General features: G+C 35.7%; 1 protein-coding gene across 3 annotated transcripts in view; it reads left to right on the top strand.

The window, feature by feature from the left end:
• HPSE2 (heparanase 2 (inactive)) overlaps positions 1 to 20261 on the top strand; it is a 670247-nt gene that overhangs the window by 423929 nt on the left and 226057 nt on the right. For 2 of the 3 annotated variants that reach the window (XM_047072673.1, XM_047072672.1), the window contains one exon: positions 13632 to 13803. In XM_047072673.1, the coding sequence (XP_046928629.1) occupies positions 13632 to 13803 (172 nt within the window). Of the gene's footprint in view, positions 1 to 1379; positions 1554 to 13631; positions 13804 to 20261 lie in introns of all 3 variants that reach the window. The other variant, XM_047072671.1, reaches the window with a different exon arrangement.

The following is a 20261-nucleotide window of genomic DNA, read 5'->3' as shown; positions in this document are numbered from 1 at the left end:
TTGGTCACTCTGCATCATCTTTTGTAGAACCCTCTAGTGTTCCACAGAACCCCATTTGAGAAACTCTTCTCTAGGGACTGGGATAGTGAATACCAGATAGAGTAAGGCAAATCCTTGTACATAATTATTAACCTAATTTTTTTTCAATCTGTTTATCACTTAAAGTCATATCATCCATACCTTGCAAAACACTGTCTAAAAGGACAAGTAAGATCTGGGTATGTTAGGAAGAGGAAAAAAGGTATGCTAAATGAGAATAATTAGAGCAAAGCCTAATGCAGCAGGGGATTCTGTGATAAACAGAACTGGCTGACACCAACAAAGAATTCATTGATAACAGTAGAGAGGCTTGAAGCGGGGAGAAAATTATGGTTGAGTCACAGAGTCCTTGAAGTAAAGAAGAAGAAAGTCTTAAAAATCAACTAAGGTTTTTGGTTTTTTTTTGAAGTTTATTCATTTTGAGATAGCATGGGAAGGGCAGAGAGAGAGAGGATCCCAAGCAGACTCCACACTGTCAGCACAGAGCTCAGTGCAGGGCTTGATCCCATGAACCATGAGATCATGACCCGGACAAAATCAAGAGTTGGGTGTTTAACTGACTGAGCTACCCAGGAGCCCCTAAAAAAATCCACTAAGGTTTGAAGGGTGAGTGAAACTGATGAAAGAAATTGGAAGAAGGATGAATCTGGAAGTAGATAGGCAAATACAGATATTGTTGTGATAATTCATACAAGTGAAACTGAGAGCGAGAACCAAAATAGTGGCAATAGATATGAAGGAATGGGGTGGGTATGGGACATGTGAGTAGAACTGATGGTATCAGGGATCAAACCAACAATGAATATATTTACCCTAATGGTGTTTCCATTCTCAGAAATATTAGAAATGTGGAATTGAGTGGATTTTTTTGAAGTGCTGCTAGGCTGAGCAATTTTCCCAGACTTACCAGCCAGTCATCTTTCCTGGCCTTGCCTCCCAACACTATTCCTATCATTTCATAAAGGAATACAGACCCAGCAGTGTCAGATCCTCTGATTTTTCAAGAGAAGCTAGAAATCTAGCTACTTTGTAATACCATCCCATTTTTAAATGTTAGCAATTCTATTTTTTGTTATTGTTGTTAACAATAACATACTGTGGACTAGACTTGGTTGCTAATTTGCAACCTGTGTCTAGAATTGTGTGTGCTGCTTTCTAAATCACTTCAAAATGTACTCTGAACCAAAAGGTAATATAATCCTTCTGAAGCCTCTCTGCATAATTCCTAGCAGGAATTACTTAGCAGGAAGCTCATAGAAAGCCTTTTTGTAGTAGCTAATAATTTCCTTTTGTTGGAATGTTGATTTTAAAGTTACAAGCCTTATTCTGCTTCTTCCCAGCCAGGTCTCTAGACAAACTTTATAACTTTGCTGATTGTTCTGGACTCCACCTGATATTTGCTCTAAATGCACTGCGTCGTAATCCAAATAACTCCTGGAACAGTTCTAGTGCCCTGAGTCTGTTGAAGTACAGTGCCAGCAAAAAGTACAACATATCTTGGGAACTGGGTAATGGTAAGTAAAGATGTCATTTCCTCTGAATTGACAAGATAAAAAATAAATTGGCCCAGGACATAGCCTCAGTTAGACCATCTCTAGCACACTGGCCCAGAAAACACTTGGGATGTTTCACTTCATATTAAGGGCAACACAAGAATCTGGTAAAAGAATACTATTGGCCAAAGGATCTGAATAGACATCTCTCCAAAGAAAAAATATAAAAGTCTGAAAAACACATGAAAAGATACTCAACCACATTAGCCATCAGGGAAAACCAAATCAAAACCACAATGATAGAGTACTTCACACCCACTAGGATGCCAATAATAATAATTTTAAAAAAAGATTATAGTAACAACTATTGGCAAGAATGTGGAGAAATTGGAATCCTCATATACTGCTAGTGGGGATGTAAAATGGTATAACCACTTTGGAAAACAGTCTGGCAATTCCTCAAAAAGTTAAACGTGGTGTTGCTATATGACCTAGCAGTTCTACTCCTGAGTATATATTTAAGAGAAATGAAAACATAAGCCCACAGAAAAACTTATACACAAGTATTTATAGTAGCATTATTCATAATAGCCAAAAAGTGGAAACAACCCAAATGTCTATCAACTGATGAATGGGTAAATAAAATCTGGTATAGCCATATGATGGAATATTATCTAGCCATTAAAAAGGAATGAAGTACTGACACCCACTACAACATAGATGAACCTTGAAAAGATTATGCTAAATGAAAAAACCCAGTCACATATTTATATAAAATGCCCAAAATAGGTAAATGTAAAGAAACAGAAAGTAGATTAGTGGTTGCCAAGGGCTAGGGGAGTGAGATGATAAAAATGTTCTAAAATTTATTGTGATGATTACACAGCTGTGTAAGCATACTTAAAACCATTGAGTTATATACATTAATGTGATGATTGTATAGGTATAAATTATATCTCAACATTGCTGTTACCAAAAACAAGGGAAAAATACTGTTAGTCTTTTTTATTTTAAAGGGCATATGATGCATATTTTCTGCCACTGGTTAGTGACAAAAGCCTTAGAGTTACTTCCTTAGGGAGTTTACATTTGTAATTATCAACAATATTGTCATCTTATAGTTGATAGTATTTAGTTTACATAGCATATCCAAATACTCTTCTATTTGGACCTTAAAGTCCTAAATGAAGTGCCTAATAAAGGACATATCATGCAGGTGAGGAAATATGTTGAAAAAGGTAAAGAGAATTGCTAAAGACAGCAGGAAGTACTAAATCTATGTCAGGAACTTGGGACTTCTAACAGAAAGGGAGGTACTTTCTACTACCCTCTGGTTATTTTTCTTTAGTGGTATTAAAACTTCTTGGCTTTCTTCACTTCCTTCAACTTTCCTTCAACAAATAGTTATTGACTGCCTAGTATGTGCCAAAGGCATATTATACTACACTATACTAGTTTTGAGAGATACAATAGTAAATACCAGATAAATATCCCTGCCTACATTCTAGTAGAGGAGATAGATAATAAAAAGGATTTGAAAACAGTTCATCATTATCTTCTCTCACACAATATTTTTGTCCTATAGCAATTCAAACTGAAATGCTCAACTTGACCCTATTGTTTTTATAACAATTAATTAATGCACCCCTCTGTTCAGTCCCTCCTGTCTCCTCCTACCCTTTCTCCTTCCCCCACTCTCACTCTCCTTCTCCCCCTTCCTTCCTCTTCAATTTGCAATTCAATTAACAAATGTATATACTCCTACAACCATCTCTGAAACCAATTTTAGAACATTTCCATCACTCCAAAAAGATCCCTCATGCCCATTTGCCATCAATTCCTGTAACCATGCCCACTCTCAGAAAACTCTAATCTGTTTCTCATCTATAGATTTGTCATTTATGGACATTTCATATAACTGGATCATATAATAGTCTTTTGCATCTGACTTCTTGCACATAGCATGTTTTTCAAATTTATCCATGCTGTAGCATGTAAAAGTAGTTCATTCCTTTTTATTGCTGAATAGTATTCCAGTGTGTGACTATATATCACATTTTGCTTTTCCATTTACCAGATGATGGACATCTGGATTGTTTCTACTTTGGGGCTTTGATAAATAATGCTGCCATAAACATTCACATACAAGCCTTTGTGTGGATATATGTTTTTATTTATCTTAGGAAGATACCTGGGAGGGGAATAGAGTTACTAATCATATGGTAAATTTGTTTATTTTTGTTTTTTAACAACTGCCAAATTATTTTTCTTCTCTAACAATGTATAAGGGTTCTAGGTTTTCTACATCTTTGGAAACACTTGTTAATGTCTGTCTCTGATTATAACCTTTCTAGTGAGTTTGAAGTAGTATCTTAATATGGCCGTAATTAGCACTTCCCTAATGACAAATGATATTGAATGGCTTTTCATGTGCTTATCAGCTATTCTTACATCTTCTTTGGTGAAATGTCTACGCAAATCTTTTGCCCTTTTAACTGAGTTACCTTATTATTGAGTTGTAAAAGTTTTAAATATATTCTGGATATGAGTTCTTTGTCAAATATATGATTTGCAAATATTTTCCCCAGTCTATAGCTTATCTTTGCATTTTCTTTATGGCATCCTTTGAAGTGTAGAAGTTTTGAATTTTGATAAAGTTCAATTTATCAATTTTTAATTTTATGGGTCATACTTTTGGTATCATTTCTTTGCTTAACCTAAAATCACAAAGTGTTTTTTGTTTGTTTTCTTCCAAAAGTTTTATAGTTTTTGCTCTTACATTTGAGCTACAAGTTAATATAAAAATTAATTTTTGAGTATAGCATGAAGTTAGAGTCTAAATTCATCTTTTTGCTTGTGAATATCAAGTTGTCCAGCATTATTTAAAAGATTATCCTTTCCCTATTGAATTCTCATAACACTGTTGCCAAAAATCAACCAAAAATGGATTTATTTCTGGACTCCTAATTCTGTTCCACTGATAAGTATGTCTGTCCCTATACTAGGACTACATTGTCTTGATTACAATAGCATTGTAATGAGTTTTGAAATTGGGAAGTATAAATCATCCAACTTTGTTCTTTTTAATTTTTTTTTCAACGTTTATTTATTTTTGGGACAGAGAGAGACAGAGCATGAATGGGCGAGGGGCAGAGAGAGAGGGAGACACAGAATCGGAAACAGGCTCCAGGCTCTGAGCCATCAGCCCAGAGCCTGACGCGGGGCTCGAACTCCCGGACCGTGAGATCGTGACCTGGCTGAAGTCGGACGCTTAACCGACTGCGCCACCCAGGCGCCCCCAACTTTGTTCTTTTTTAAAAATTGTTTTGGCCATCCTAGGTGTTTGCATTTCCACACAAATTTTAGGATCAGTTTTTTAATTTTCTCAATAAAGCCTGCTGGAATTTTAATAGAGATAACATTGAATCTATAGATCATTTGGGGGAGAATTGCCATCTTAACAATACTGAGTCTTCCTGTCCATGAACATAAATTATCTCCCCATTTATTCAATTTTTAATTTCAGTAATGTTTTGTAGTTCTTCGTGTTCAAGTTTTGCACTCTTTTTGTTAAATTTAATCTTAGGTATTTTATTTTTTTCCCATGCAATTGTGAATGGAATTATTTTCTGAATTTCTTTTATGTATTGTACATGGCTAGTATTTAGAAATATGATTGATTTTATATATTGATCTTTTATCCTCCAGCTTTGCTGAATTTATTTCTTAGATCTTGTATTTTTTTCCCCCACATGTGTGAGTCATTTAGGATTTTCTACGTGCAGCATATGTTGTCTCAGAATACAGACAGTTTTACTTCTTTCTATATAATTGCAATGCTTTTTATTTCTTTCCTTAGCTGACTGCACTGGCTAGAACCTCTAATACAAATGTTGAATATAAGTGGCAAGAGTACACATTCCTGCTTGTTCACAGTCTTAGGGGTAAAACGTTAAATATTTCAGCATTAAGCATGATGTTTTGCCATTAAGCTTTCAGTATTTCATCATACTATTTATAAGATTGCAGAATTCCTTTTCTACTCATAGTTGTTGATAATATTTATCAGGAATGAGTGTTGGATTTTGTCAAATGCCTCTTTTTTTTGCACCTATTGAGATGATAATGTGTTTTTGGTCTTCTATTAATATGATATTTTACATTAGTTGGGTTTTTCAAGTTTTTTTTAATATATACATATATATATATATATATATTTTTTTTTTTTGAGGGAGAGAGAGAGAGAGGGAGAGAGAGCACACACTAGTGGGATAGAGGCAGGGAGAGAGGGAGACACAGAATCCAAAGCAGGCTCCAGGCTTTGAGCTGTCAGCACAGAGCCTGATATGGGGCTTGAACCCACAAACTGCTAGATCATGACCTGAGCTGGTTAGACGCTTAACTGACTGAGCCACCCAGGCACCCCTTCTTTAGTTGGGTTTTAGATATTAAATCAATCTTACATTCCTGATGTATATCCTATTTATCCACGGTATTATAATACTTCTTATATATTGCTGGGTTCACTTTGTAACTCTTTTGTTGGGGATTTCTTGGTCTATATTTATGAGGGATATTCATCTGTAATTTTCTTTTCTTGTGATGTCTTTGTTTGATTTTGGTATCAGGAGAATAATGGCCTCATAAAATGAGCTGAGAAGTGTTCCCTCTTCCTCCATATTCTGGAAGAGTTTGTGAAGGATTGGTATTATTTTTTCTTCAAATATTTGATAGAATTTACCAATTAATCCATCTGAGCTTTCTTTGTGGAAATATTTATAATGACTAATCCAGTGTCTTTTGTTGTTATAGGCCTATTCATATTTTCTATTTCTTTTTGAATTGGTTTTAGTAATTTGCATCTTTATCAGAAGTTTTTTATTTTATCTAAGTCATTTAATGGCATAAAGTTGTTCATAGTAGTCCCTTATCCTTTTAATTACTGTGAGGTCCTTAGTAGTGTCCCTTCTTTCATTCCTAATTTTGATACTCTGTGACTTCTCTCTTTTTTCTTGATCAGTCCAACTAAAGGTATGTCAGTTTTGTTGATCTTTTCAAAAAACCAACCTTTGCTTTTATTGATTTTCTCTATTTTTTTATGTCATTGATTTCCACTCTAATTTTTATTATTTCAGTCCTTCTTCTTGTTTTGGGTTTAGTTGTCTCTTCCTGCTTTCTTTTTTTTTTTTTTTTTTAATTTTTTTTCCAACGTTTTTATTTATTTTTGGGACAGAGAGAGACAGAGCATGAACGGGGGAGGGGCAGAGAGAGGGAGACACAGAATCGGAAACAGGCTCCAGGCTCCGTCTTCCTGCTTTCTTAAGATAGAAGCTTAGATTACTAATTTGAGATATTTCTTTTTTTTCTAATATAGGAGTCTTTTTATCTCCTAAACAACAAGAATTTATTTTCTTACTGTTCTGGAAGCCCAAAGTCCAGAATCTAGGTATCAGCAGACCTGGTTTCTTTTGAGGCTTCTCTTCTTTGTTTGCAGATGGGCAACTTCTGTGTTCTCATATGGCCTTCTCTCTGTCTGTGCATCCCTAATATCTCATTGTGGCTCTCTATTTTTTTTTAAAACACCTTTTTTTAGAGCAGCTTTAGGTTCACAGCAAAACTGAAAAGAAAGTAGAGATTTCCCTTATATTCCCTGCTTCCACATATGCATAGCCTACCCCACTATCAACATCCCCCACCAGAGTGGTTCACTTTTTACAATTGGTGAACCTACAGTGATACATCATAATCATCCTGAGTCTATAGTTTACATTATGGTTTACTTTAGTATGAACATACTATGGATTTGGGCAAATGTTCAATGACATATCCAGCACTATTGTGTCATACAAAGTATTTTTACTGCCCTAAAAATCCTCTATGGTCCATCTATATATCCCTTCCTCCTGTCCTCAATCTTTGTCAACCACTGATCTTTTTACTCTCTCCCTAATTTTGTTTCTCCTAGAATGTCATATAGTTGGAATTATACACTATGTAGCCTTTTCAGGTTGGCTTATTTCACTTAATGTTATGCATTTAAGGTTCTTCCATGACTTGCTACCTCATTTCTGTTTAGTATTAAATAATATTCCATTGTGTAGAGGTACCACATTTTATGTATCCATTCACCTATGGAAGAAAATCTTCAGTGCCTCCAAGTTGTGGCATGAATACAGCATGAATACAGCTGCCATAAATCCATGCATAGCCAAAAGTAAAAACATAAATTTTCAGCTCTTTTGGGAAAATAACAGGGAGCACAATTGCTGCATCATATAGTAAGAGTATGTTTTGTTTTATAAGAAACCACCAAACTCTTCCAAAATGACCATATCAATTGTCATTTCTGCCAGCAATGACTGAGCATTCCTGTTGCTTCACATTCGACATAGTTTTTGGTGCTGTCAGTGTTAACAATTTTTGGTCATTCTAATAGTATAGAGTTGTATTTAATTGTTGTTTTAATTTGCATTTCCCTGATGACGTATGTGGAGCATCTTTTCATATTGTTTTTATCTTTTCACATTTTTTATTTGCCATTTGTATATCTCCTTTGGTGAGGTGTCTGTTGAAGTCTATGTCCCATTTTAAATTGGGTCATTTGTTTCTTTTTTGCTAATTTTTAAGAGTTCTTTGTATATTTTAGGTAACAGTCCTTTATCAGATGTGTCTTTTGCAAGTATTTTCTCCCAATTTGTGGCTTGTCTTCTCATTCTCATAAAATTGTCTTTTGCAGAGCAAATACTTTTAATTTTAATCAAGTCTAATTAATCAATTATTTCTTTCATGGATTGTGCATTTGGTGTCATCCCATGTGCTTTTACATACTATATTTTTATTTTCATTTCATTAAAAATATTTTCTAATTCCACTTTCTTCTTTGACTCATGGATTATTTAACTTCCAAATATTTATAGATGTCTCAAATTTCTTTCTGTTGTTGAATTCTAGTTTAATTCTGTTGTGAGAAGGGCACATACATTATATGATTGAATCCTTTTAAATATATGAGACTTGTTTGATGGCTTACCATATGGTCTATCATGAAGGATGTTCTATATACACTAAAAAAAGAATGGGTATCCTACTGTTGAGTGGAGTGTTCTAAGGATATCAATAAGGTCAAGTTGGCTGATAGTGTTATTTAAGTTTCCTATATCAATGCTAATTTTCTGCCTAGTTGTTCTACTGATAACTAAGAATACCATATTGAAGTCTCCTATTATTGTTGGATTTTCTATTTTTCTATTTAATTTTGTTTCATATATTTTGGTGTTCTGTTTTTGGTATGTATATGTTTATAATTGTTATATCTTCCTGACAAATTAACACTTTTATCATTATAAAATGCCCCACATTATGTCTAGTAACACTGTTGTCTTAAAGTCTATTTTGTCTGATATTAGTATTGTCATTCCAGCTCTCTTATGGTTACTGTTTGCATGGTATATCTTTTTTCATCCTTTTACTTTCAACCTATTTGTATCTTTTACTTTAAAGTATGTCTGTTTAGTTGGATCTTAGTTTTCTTATTCATCCTGACAATTTCTGCTTTTAATTGGAGTGTTCAATCCATTTACATTTAATGTAATTGTTAATATTGTTGAATTTATATCTGCCATCTTGCTGTTTTCCATTTATTTCATTTTTTATTCCTCTGTTTATCCTGTACTGCCTTTATTTTTTACCATTTTATTTAATTTATTATTTTTAATTTACATCCAATTTAGCATATAGTGCAACAATGATTTCAGGAGTAAGATTCCTTAATGCCCTTAACCATTTAGCATACCCCCCTCCCACAACCCCTCCAGTAGTCCTCTGTTTGTTCTCCATATTTAAGAGTCTGTTTTGTCGCCCTCCCTGTTTTTGCTTCCCTTCCTTCCCTTATTTTCCTCTGTTTTGTATCTTAAAGTCCTCATATGAGTGAAGTCATATGATGTTTGTCTTTCTCTGACTAATTTTGCTCAGCATAATACCCTCTAGTTCCATCCACATAGTTGCAAATGGCAAGATTTCATTCTTTTTGATTGCCGAGTGATACTCCATTGTATATATATGCCACATATTCTTTATCCATTCATCCATTGATGGACATTTGGGCTCTTTCCATACTGTGGCTATTGTTGATAGTGTTGCTATCAACATTGGGGTGCATGTTTCCCTTCAAAAAAGCATACCTGTATCCCTTGAATTACCTAGTAGTGCAACTGATGGGTCATAGGGTAGTTCTACTTTTAACTTTTTGAGGAAACTCCATACTGTTTTCCAGAATGGCTGCACCAGTTTGCATTCCCACCAGCAGTGCAGAAGAGATCCTCTTTCTCCGCATCCTCGCCAACATCTGTTGTTGCCTGAGTTGTTAATGTTAGCCATTCTGACAGGTGTGAGGTGGTTATCTCATTGTGGTTTTGATTTGTATTTCCCTGATGATGAGTGATGTTGAGCATTTTTTCATGTGTCACTTGGCCATCTGGATGTCTTCTTTGGAGAAGTGCCTATTCATGTCTTTTGCCCATTTCTTCCACTGGATTATTTGTTTTTTAGGTGTTGAGTTTGATAAGTTCTTTATAGATTTTGGATACTGACCCTTTATCTGATATGTCATTTGCAAATATCTTTTCCCATTCTGTCGGCTGCCTTTTAGTTTTCCTGATTGTTTCCTTCACTGTGCAGAAGCTTTTAATTTTGATGAGGTCCCAGTAGTTCATTTTTGCTTTTGGTTCCCTTGCCTCAGGAGATGTGTTGAATAAAAAGTTGCTGCGGCCAGGGTCAAAGAGGTTTTTGCCTGCTTTCTCCTCGAGGATTTTGATGGTTTCCTTCTTACATTTAGGTCTTTCATCCATTTTGAGTTTATTTTTGTGTATGGTGTAAGAAAGTGATCCAGATTCATTTTTCTGCTTGTCACTGTTCAGTTTTCCCAGCACCATTTGCTGAAGAGACTGTCTTTATTCCATTCCACTGATTATTCCTTCCTGCTTTGTCAAAGATTAGTTGGCCATATGTTTGTGGGTCCATTTCTGGGTTCTCTATTCTGTTCCATTGATCTGAGTGTCTGTTTTTGTACCATCCTGTACTGCCTTTTTATGCAGAAGAGATATTGTATAATGTACCACTTTAATTTCTTTGTTTTTATTTTGTTTTACTTATTTTCCTAGTAATTTCTTATTGTAATATATCTGAATTCATTACAATCTATTTTAGAGTAATTCTAACTTAATTCCACTTAACTATAGAAAATTTACTCCAATAGAACTCCATTTCTCTCTGTTTTGTAGCCATTATTATTATAAACATTACATTTTCATATGTCATAAGCCCAACAACACAGTTTTATAGTTTTTGTTTTTATGCAACTATTATTCAAATTCATTAAAAAAGAGTAATGGAGGGGTGCCTGGATGGCTCAGTTGGTTAAGTGTCTGACTTTGGCTCAGGTCATGATCTCCCAGTCCGTGGATTTGAGCCCCATGGACTCTCTCTCTCTCTCTCTCTCTCTCTCTCTCTCTGTCTCTGTCAAAATTAAATAAACTTAAAAAAAGGAGAGTAATGGATATTTTCAACTATCTTTTATATTTTCTATGTAATTGCCATTACTAGTGTTCTATATTTCTTTGTGTGGTTTTGAGTCACCATCTGGTATCATTTCCTTTCAACCTAAAAGACTTCCTTTCCTATTTCTTGTAAGGCAGATTTTCTCACAAGTTCTGTTCTTTGTTTTTCTGGTTAAGGTCTAAATTTTGGGATACCTGATGGGTTAGTCAGTTAGGCATCTGACTCTTGATTTTTGCTCGGGTCATGATCTCGTGGTTTGTGAGTTTGAGCACCCCATCAGGCTCTGCACTTCAAAATAAATAAACTTAAAAAAAATCTTTAAGATGTAAATTTTGCTTTCAGTTCTGAAGGATAGATTGCTACATATAGAATTCTTGGCCAATTTTTTTTTCTTTCAGCATTTTGAATATGTCATTCTACAGTTTTCTGACCTCCATTATTTTTGGTAAAAATTCAGCTGATAATTTCATTGTGTTCCTCTGTATGTGAAGAGTTATTTCAGGTCCCAGATTTTCATTTGATCATTTTTATAATATCTCTCTTCATTTATATTTGATTAGTCGATACAATCATACTTTCCTTTAATTTTGTATTGTTCCTGTTAGTTCTATGAACATATTTATGATAGTAGTTTTGAAGTCCTTCTCCCTTAGGAGACAGTTTCCATTGACTACTTTTTTTTTCTTCTTTATGGATCCTATCTCTTTGCATGCTGTAATTTTTGTTGTTGTTGAAAACTATACATTTTAAATAATATGTTGGAACAACTCTAGATTCCAAATCCTCCATCTCAGAGGTTGTTTCTGTTGTTTCTTTTTTATTTGTTTGTTTAGTAACTTACCTGGACTAATAGTGTAGCATCTGTCTCTTTTGCATTTTATAGCTGCTGATATATCTTGTTTTTCTATTTTTTAATCATTGTCTAGGCCAGCTTCCTAAAGATTGCCCCTGGGTCATCATAGCTTAATGGTGAGACAATGATTGATTAGAGGTTGTGCTTACCTTAAGCCAGTAAGACTTCTAACCTTTGCCAGTGGATCTGTGTGTGATTTGGGGAACACATTCCAAATTTAAACAGTTTACAATTCTCACTGACTTTTCCTTTTTGACTTGCTTTGTTATGTCTCCTTTATGAGTGTGCTAGGTTTCACATTCATCTGTCAGTACATGGATAGTTAGTGCCCTCTCCAGTCTACTGAGCACACACAGCTTTCCAGACTACAAAGGGTATGTGTGGGCTTATCAAGGCCCACTGTGACTGTCCTATTCCCAAAATTTCCCTGTTAAATTTCTTGCAAGTCTGCTGGTCAATTTCTTGACCCTACCAGTATCAAAACTTGTAGGTAACCAAGGTGTTGGCCTTACCTGGGGCATGTGCTTCATTCCAAATCAGGTTAGCTCTTTCCAGCAGTGGAGCTGCTGGTTTTTAGGATTTTCCTATGCCCTTTTAGAACACCAAGTTAATAGAAACTAAGGGAGGATGTTGTACTCTAAATTGTTTAACCCAGCCACTTTGTTATTATTGAAAATTAAGATTTTTCTTTTGCTTTCTTTTTTTTTTTTTATTAACCATTTGTTTATTTTTGAGAGACAGAGAGAGACAGAGTGCAAGCAAGGGAGGGGCAGAGAGAGAAGGAGACACAGAATCTGAAGCAGACTCCAGGCTCTGAGCTGTCAGCACAGAGGTGGGGCTTAAATGCATGAACTGTGAGATCATGACCTGAGCCGAAGTCGGATGCTTAACTGACTGAGCCCCCCGGACACCCCAAGATTTTTATTTTTGGTACAATGACCATCTTTATAAAGCCTTGCTTTCTTACCATTTATATCAGTTTCCTAAGCCTGTCATGACAAATTACCACAAACTCAGTGGTGTAAAACAGCAGAAATTTAGTCTCTCACAGTTCAAGGAACCAGAAGCTCAAAATCAGAGCATTGCAGGGCTGATTCCTTCTGGAGGCTCTATGGGAGAATCTACTCTATGCCTTGCTCTTAGCTTCTGGTAGCTACCAGCGATCTTTGGCATAACATCATTCCTCCAGTCTTTGCCTCTGTCGACACATGGCCCTCTTCCCAGTATGTCTGTGTACCTGAACCTCCCTCTCCTTTCTTTTATAAAGACACCAGTCACTTGATTTAGGGTACACCCTGATCCCATATGGCCTCATCTTAACTACATCTTCAAAGACCCTATTTCCAAATAAGGTCACGTTCTGAAGCTACAGGTGGACATGAACTTTGGGAGACAATATTCAACCCAGTATTATTCATTATAATTCATTATAAAGTATCACCCAAAATCAGTGTGGTCTCTCTTTTGTGGAGTAGGAGATCTTTTGAAAGATTCATTTGAAAATGAGGAGAATGGTAAAATAGCACTTGACTTTTTGTTATGATGGTTCCTCGAGTTAAACTAGTTCACACCCTCTTTTTGGCTATTTTATTCACATTGTTAAGAAAAAAGCAGAGAGATATGTGGACAGGAAAGGGTTGGCAGAGCCTTACCCTTCTCAACTCTGACTTGCATGTCTGCTTTTAATCTAGAGCCAAATAACTATCGAACCATGCATGGCCGGGCAGTAAATGGCAGCCAGTTGGGAAAGGATTACATCCAGCTGAAGAGCCTGTTGCAGCCCATCCGGATTTACTCCAGAGCCAGCTTGTATGGCCCTAATATTGGGCGGCCCAGGAAGAACGTCATCGCCCTCCTAGATGGGTAGGTCATATTTTTTAGCAGTTCGTATGACACTATTCATAAGTGTAATGGATTAATGTATTTGTATTTTTCCTGGTTACTTGTAGTCTTAAGAAAGATAGAGAGACTTTTTCCATAGTGACTTCCCCAACTCTAAATTAATGATTCTCCATCAAACAGCGGAAGAACTTCTCATCTCTCCAGGCCTTCCACAGTCATCAGGAGGTGGTGGGACTGGGGAAGGGTATTATCACAATCTCTTGGGCAGGTTGGAAGGGATTACATTGTTTTGAAAAACACATTTAATATTAAAGCATTTGATAGCATTTTATATTTTTAAAAAGTCAAAATACTATTACTGTATTCTTGTGACCTCTTATAGAAAGTAAACCTTAACATAACCCTGGCCATTGGAGCTGGATTAAAAATTTGAGAATCACTATTACTACTTATAGATTCAAGCACTACTTAACTGATAGAGTCATTAGTAGGTATTCTAGAGAATTGCTACCATGTGATTACTTTGACTGAATCTAATAATCATTTTAAGCATTGGTTATGGATGAGGCACTATGCCCAGTCTTGCTGGTGGGCCAGGCCCAATTGAACCCATGCAGGTTAGGTCCAGTTATATAGAGTCAAAGGGAATGTCTGAGGGAATGGTATGAGGAAGGCTGAAGAAGAGGAAGGCTGTATGTTGAATCCAAGACCCAAAGTGGAGATGTGACTTGAGCAGGAAGGGTGGGAACTATGAAGTGGGGAGAGTCAGAAGTTCCCCCGGAACACAGAGTATGCACTAAGACCCACCTGTTATGTGACATCCTGTCATACTCTGGGATGAATATGGTTATTCCTGAGAATTCAAAGATGAGTAAGACATTTTACAGTGAAGTGCACATTCTAAATGAGGTTAGATAAATGCCATATGAATACAAAGAGAGATTATCTGAGGAGAGAAACCTTTGGCTAACCTCCAGGTTGGCCCTTGTGACTTAATGGCTCTTAGAACTCTCTCTCCTCCTTTTGTGGTGCCCTAGTCTTGATCTAAGGTAATTAACATAGCAGACATTATTGAAGGTTTGGGAAAGCATACAGATTTAGTGTAACAACATTAATAACCTGAAATTTAATTTTAGGCACTTTCCTTTTTACAAAGAATCCCTAAGTCCTTACTTCAGCTCTCCTTTCCCCATCCTTCTCTTTTCTCCCCTTGCCTCTCAAGAGCAACTTCCCCTTTTTCTTACACAACAATTTCATGATTTTGGCTCCTACCCACAAATTCAGCTCTTGGTTTCCTTTTGCATACTTTCACTGAACTTTAAAATTACTCAGTGTGTGTGTGGGGGGGGGGGGGTTGTGATGGAAATAGGTTGATTTCATTTTATGTATTACAATTGAGGAATAAGAATCACATGTATAGAACTTTATTCATAGTTCATAATATATAATAAAGCAAGGTGTGTAACTATCATTTTAATCCATGTAGTTATTCTTTTGGATTGTCCTTTTTCCGTAATGATTTCATCAATGTATTTCATGGTACTGAAATGCCTTTTCACTAACATGGCCTACAGGGTCAATTCACTCATCCTGCAAACGTTCCTTGGGTAACTGCTATGTTCTGGGTGTTATGTTCAGAACTAGGAATGTAATCATAAACAAAAACAGATACTTTCTCTGCCTTCATGGAGTATACAGTATGTTAAGGAAGACATGGAGATTAATTAGCTGATCTTAAAATTAAGACAATAACAAGGAGAGGAACATGGTGCTATGAATGATTATAAAGGCTGGGATTTAACTGAGTTAGGAGGTCATGGAATATGGAGTCCACTTCCCCATACATCCAAAAACTAATAGGACTCCAGAGAATAGAGAAAGTCATTTAGGGAAAAGGAAAGGTACTGATAAGAACTTTTAAAAATTTTATATGCCAGAAAAAATGGAAATTTATCTTTATTAATGTGTATGTAATAAAAATACAGTGAATTATAACTTGAAACACATAAACATTCCCAGCAACTCAACCAACAATAACAAAAATGTCAGCACTCTAAATTACCAGCTCTTTTCCAATCCTCCTGGTTATACCGATACAGTTTTACATAGTTATGATCATTCTATATGCATCATTTTGAGTTCTGCATTTTTTATTCATTGCTTTATGTTGCCCTTTTATTATTTCTACATAGTTTTCATATTTGTCATTCTTAATAGCAATGAAATATTCCATTGCATTAATGTACCAAAGTCTGCTTAAACATTCCCTCACTGCTGGGCATTTGGGTTGTTTCCAGTTTTTGTCTGTAATATATAGCACAGCTATAAACATCTTTATACAAATAGGTTTTTTATTTCTTTTGAATTATATCCTTGGGCTATATTCCAAAAAGTTGTGTTTCTGGGTCAAAGTATATGATAATTTTTATGGCTTTCATATTTGTTGCCAAATTTCTTTTCAGAATGACTTCACCAGGTTGTAGGGCAGCAGTGTATTAGTATATCTTTTCCCCCAATACCCCACAGCAATGACTATAGTCATTTTTATTAATTTACTCTATTTTAATTAATGCAAGACTGTGCCACATGGCTGTTTAAATTAGAATTCTGTTAACTATGAAAAGAACTGAACATTTTCCAAATCCTTAGGTTGTCTCCTTTCCTGCTATCCCACGTTTGGTTAATGACACCATAACCATTTGCCCGAGGTGCAGACCAGGAGGCCATTTTACATTCATTCCTCTCTTTTGTTCACATACTCCATTAGTTAGTTATTAAGTTCTGTTATTTCTGACTTCTTAGTATCACTCACATCCCAGCTTCTTCTCATTTTTATTTTAAACCTTATCATTCTTTCTCTTAAATGGTTTTTCTATATGTAGTCTCAGACTCTAATTATTTCTCCATATATTTGTTCTGAGTAGTTTTCTCTTCTTTAATACAGCATGTGGTCAAATCACTCTTGCTTGAAATCCAAACACTTTCACATGCACCCCTGGCCTGTAGGGTCTAGTGCCTGCCTCACTTTGCAGCTAGGAATCAGCTATACCCCCTGTGCACAATCTGCCCTTAACTACATCAAAGTATACCTATGCCCCTTTTTAGTTTGTGTAATTTTCTTTGGAATATCACTCTCTACTCTCATTTTTCTTCTTTCCAATAGGTCTTCTCTGACATCCTCAGGCAGAATTTCTTACCACCACCTCTGTCTTTATAATAGCATTTTTAATTTTTTTTCTCTAGCACTTATCAAATTGATGATAAATTATTTATTTATATATCTGCCTTCCCTAATAGACTGTGGACTAGGATCAGGACATGGTCTATATTTTACTCAGTTAGACTCAGAACCTATGAATACAGTAGGTGTCTTATAAATGCTTATTGAATGAATGTTGACTTATTCAACAGCTGGTTCTAAATTCATTGATCTAAAAGTAGTATGCATAAATGTGATTGTGAAGCATTGTAAATCATTGTATAGTAATTTAAGTAAATTATGGTGATTTATATAAATCATAATCATTAGCTTTAGCTTTACATAACCAGTTTTAAGCTTTTTTTCTTAGGTAGTTACAGGACTAAACAGGAATATCTTCTCAGTTAGGATATAACTTCACTAGGACAGCGATAGAAACATGAAGTCTCATGTTTCTTCAGGGACTAACATATTGCCTGGAATATGAGAAATAGTTCATAAAATGCTTGTTTTATTATTTCCATTTCCTCATTGGTGAACTGGCCTTTTTTAAGTCAGTGATTTGTATCTAAAGTGTAAGAATTGTTCTTTAGGGTTATATCAGTTTCCTGTTTTTCTTTAGTAAACTTGTATGCAACATCTATATAATGATAATTTTATCTGAATCTATTGCTTTTCTTGTTACTTTGAAACATGTTTTTGTTTTTTCAGAAGTTTATTTTTATTATAATTGTTCTTGTCTACTTTCTTGTTGATAGCCTTTGCTGTTTATTCCCTTATTCATTTAGGATAAAGTTACTATTTAATTTTCATCTAGGCTTTCTAATGTTTTAATTTCCCAGCTCTTTTAACTTACAAAGTTTTAACAAAGTTGGAGTTTGTTGCTGTAACTGCTACAGAGTAAGGACCTAATCTATTTTTGGTTAATGTGGCAGTGTGAAGAAAAGCAGATATTCAGTGAAATAGTGTTTATTGAGGCTCTTTTTGAGGCTTTTAAATCCTAGTGAGATGACTACTAAATTCCCTCCTCAACACATATTGAACACCTACTTTGTATTTGATCCTTGCTTAAGTGCTGAGTATATATTGAAGAAAAAAGTCAAAGTGTTTCTTACCTTCTTGGAGCTTAGCAAGAGAGCCACAGTAAATAAGAAAATAAATTATTACAAAATATGTGTAATTCTGTGAAGGAAATGATCAAGATGACTGGGGTTGAGGGTCTATTTAGACAAGGTGATCAGAAAAGACTTATCTAAAGAATAATTTATTTAAACCAAGAACAAAAGAATGAATGGGAGCCAAATGTTCAGAGTAGAGGGAAGAAAGTTCTAAATAGAGGTTCTAGGTCATGTTTGTCAATGACCTGAATCAGAAATAAGGATAAGACATTTGAGGAATATAAAGATGGACAGTATAGTGAGAAAAAGAATGGTAGATAGGCCAGGACCAGATCATTACTGGGCTGTGTATACCATGGAAAAGAAGTTGTATATTTTATTCTATGAGCAATGAAAAATCATTACAGAGGTTTTTAAAAATTTTTTTGACGTTTTTATTTATTTTTGAGAGACAGAGGGAGACAGAGCATGAGCGGGGGAGGGGTAGAAAGAGAGGGAGACACAGAATCCAAAGCAGGCTCCAGGGTCCGAGCTGTCAGCACAGAGCCTGACATGGGGCATGAGCCCACAAGCCACAAGATCATGACCTTTTCCAAAGTCATATGCTTAACCAACTGAGCCATCCAGGTGCCCCATTACAGAATTTTTGTAAGAGCAGTGACATCTACTGTATTCTTTGTGCCAAATAGATTTCAAGGTACAAAAGTAAGGGATCAGAAGAGCTCAGCATGAAGACTGTTTCACTACAAGACCATGGTAGATTGGGTTAAGGTAATGGCCGAAGAGATGGAGAGAAATTAAGGTAGACATGATTTATTGATGGGTATCTCAGCAAGGTAGGAATGAGAGAATTAATAAAGGATGAATTCATCCTTTTGGAAGTTAACATCTCTTTCAAGGGCCATCACATGCAGAAAAGGGAGCCTTTCAAAAGGAAGTTATACCAAGAGGAACACACATTCATATTCAGGAAATACTATCTCTAGAGAAATAAAAGATGGCTTTAAAATTATTGGGTGTGCTTCACGTTCAGGATAGTGATCTGAGGACAAGCTGCATTTCCTTCTGGAACGACCATCCCAACTCCTATTAAAAATTGATTTAAAAAAGAAGTTCAAAATAACAAACACACAAAAAAGGGATCAGAAGCTGATGAGAGATTTTTGATAGATTTCTATAAGACAGTAAACAGATGGAAGCCTGTTGACAGATTAAGCAGAATGAGGAAGTGGCAACCCAGACAACATGGGCTCTGGGAAAGATAGCCAATCCATCAAGCAGAAGGCTGAGAGTCAGGAGGGTTTGGAGTGAGAAAAGGGGACCAAGCCAAGGGGTTTATATTAAATTCTGTCTGCAGTGGAACTACACTTACAGTTCATCTCTCCCTTCCATTATTTTAAGTCCCCTAACCTGCCAATATAGAGCAAAGACAACTCAATCTATCATCTCCAAGCAAATCCCTTCACCAAAGAAATTGAAAGGATAACCTAGGGATGAGCTAGTATTGCTAAGATAGAGTTATTCCTGCATAGTAAAACACTAAGATAAAGCACTACGGGATACCCTAGCCCAAAAGCTTTCTATGCCCTACTGTACTCCCCCTCTAAAGTGAAATGTGTTGGTGAACAAGTTCTGCCCATAAAATAGAGATCCCAGTGAAAGGAGAGACTTACCTAAAAAGCCCAAATATTCAACAGCTGAGAAAAATCTGTTCATGCTACCAGAAGAATTTACTTAGTCCCCAACTTTTAAATATGAATAGATAGCCAAAGACCACAAGACATGAGAACAAAACCAGTAGAGGGGCGTCTGGGTGGATCATTCAGTTAAGTGTCCAACTTTGGCTCAGGTCATGATCTCACAGCTTGTGAGTTTGAGCCCTGTGTCGGGCTCTGTGCTGACAGCCCAGAACCTGGAACCTGCTTCAGGTTCTGCGTCACCCTCTCTCTCCTCTGCCCCTCCCCTGTTTGTGCTCTCTCTATGTCTCCCAAAACTACATAAACATTAAAGAAATTTACAAGCGAAACCAGTAGCATGAAGGAGAAAACCCAATAAACAAACAAGCAAACAAACAAACCCAGGAAGAATCATAATTCAAGACCAGAATTTAAAAAATAAAAACCTCTAATTAGTATCCTCATAAAGATATAGGAAGCTATTGT

Source organism: Lynx rufus, unplaced genomic scaffold (assembly GCF_022079265.1).
Source record: "Lynx rufus isolate CCGP_SWC_20201006 ecotype Redwood Valley unplaced genomic scaffold, mLynRuf1.p SCAF_11, whole genome shotgun sequence".
In the NCBI taxonomy this organism is placed as follows: Eukaryota; Metazoa; Chordata; class Mammalia; order Carnivora; family Felidae; genus Lynx; species Lynx rufus.
Note: the sequence above shows the minus strand (reverse complement) of the source record. Positions and strands in the feature narration are given on the sequence as shown.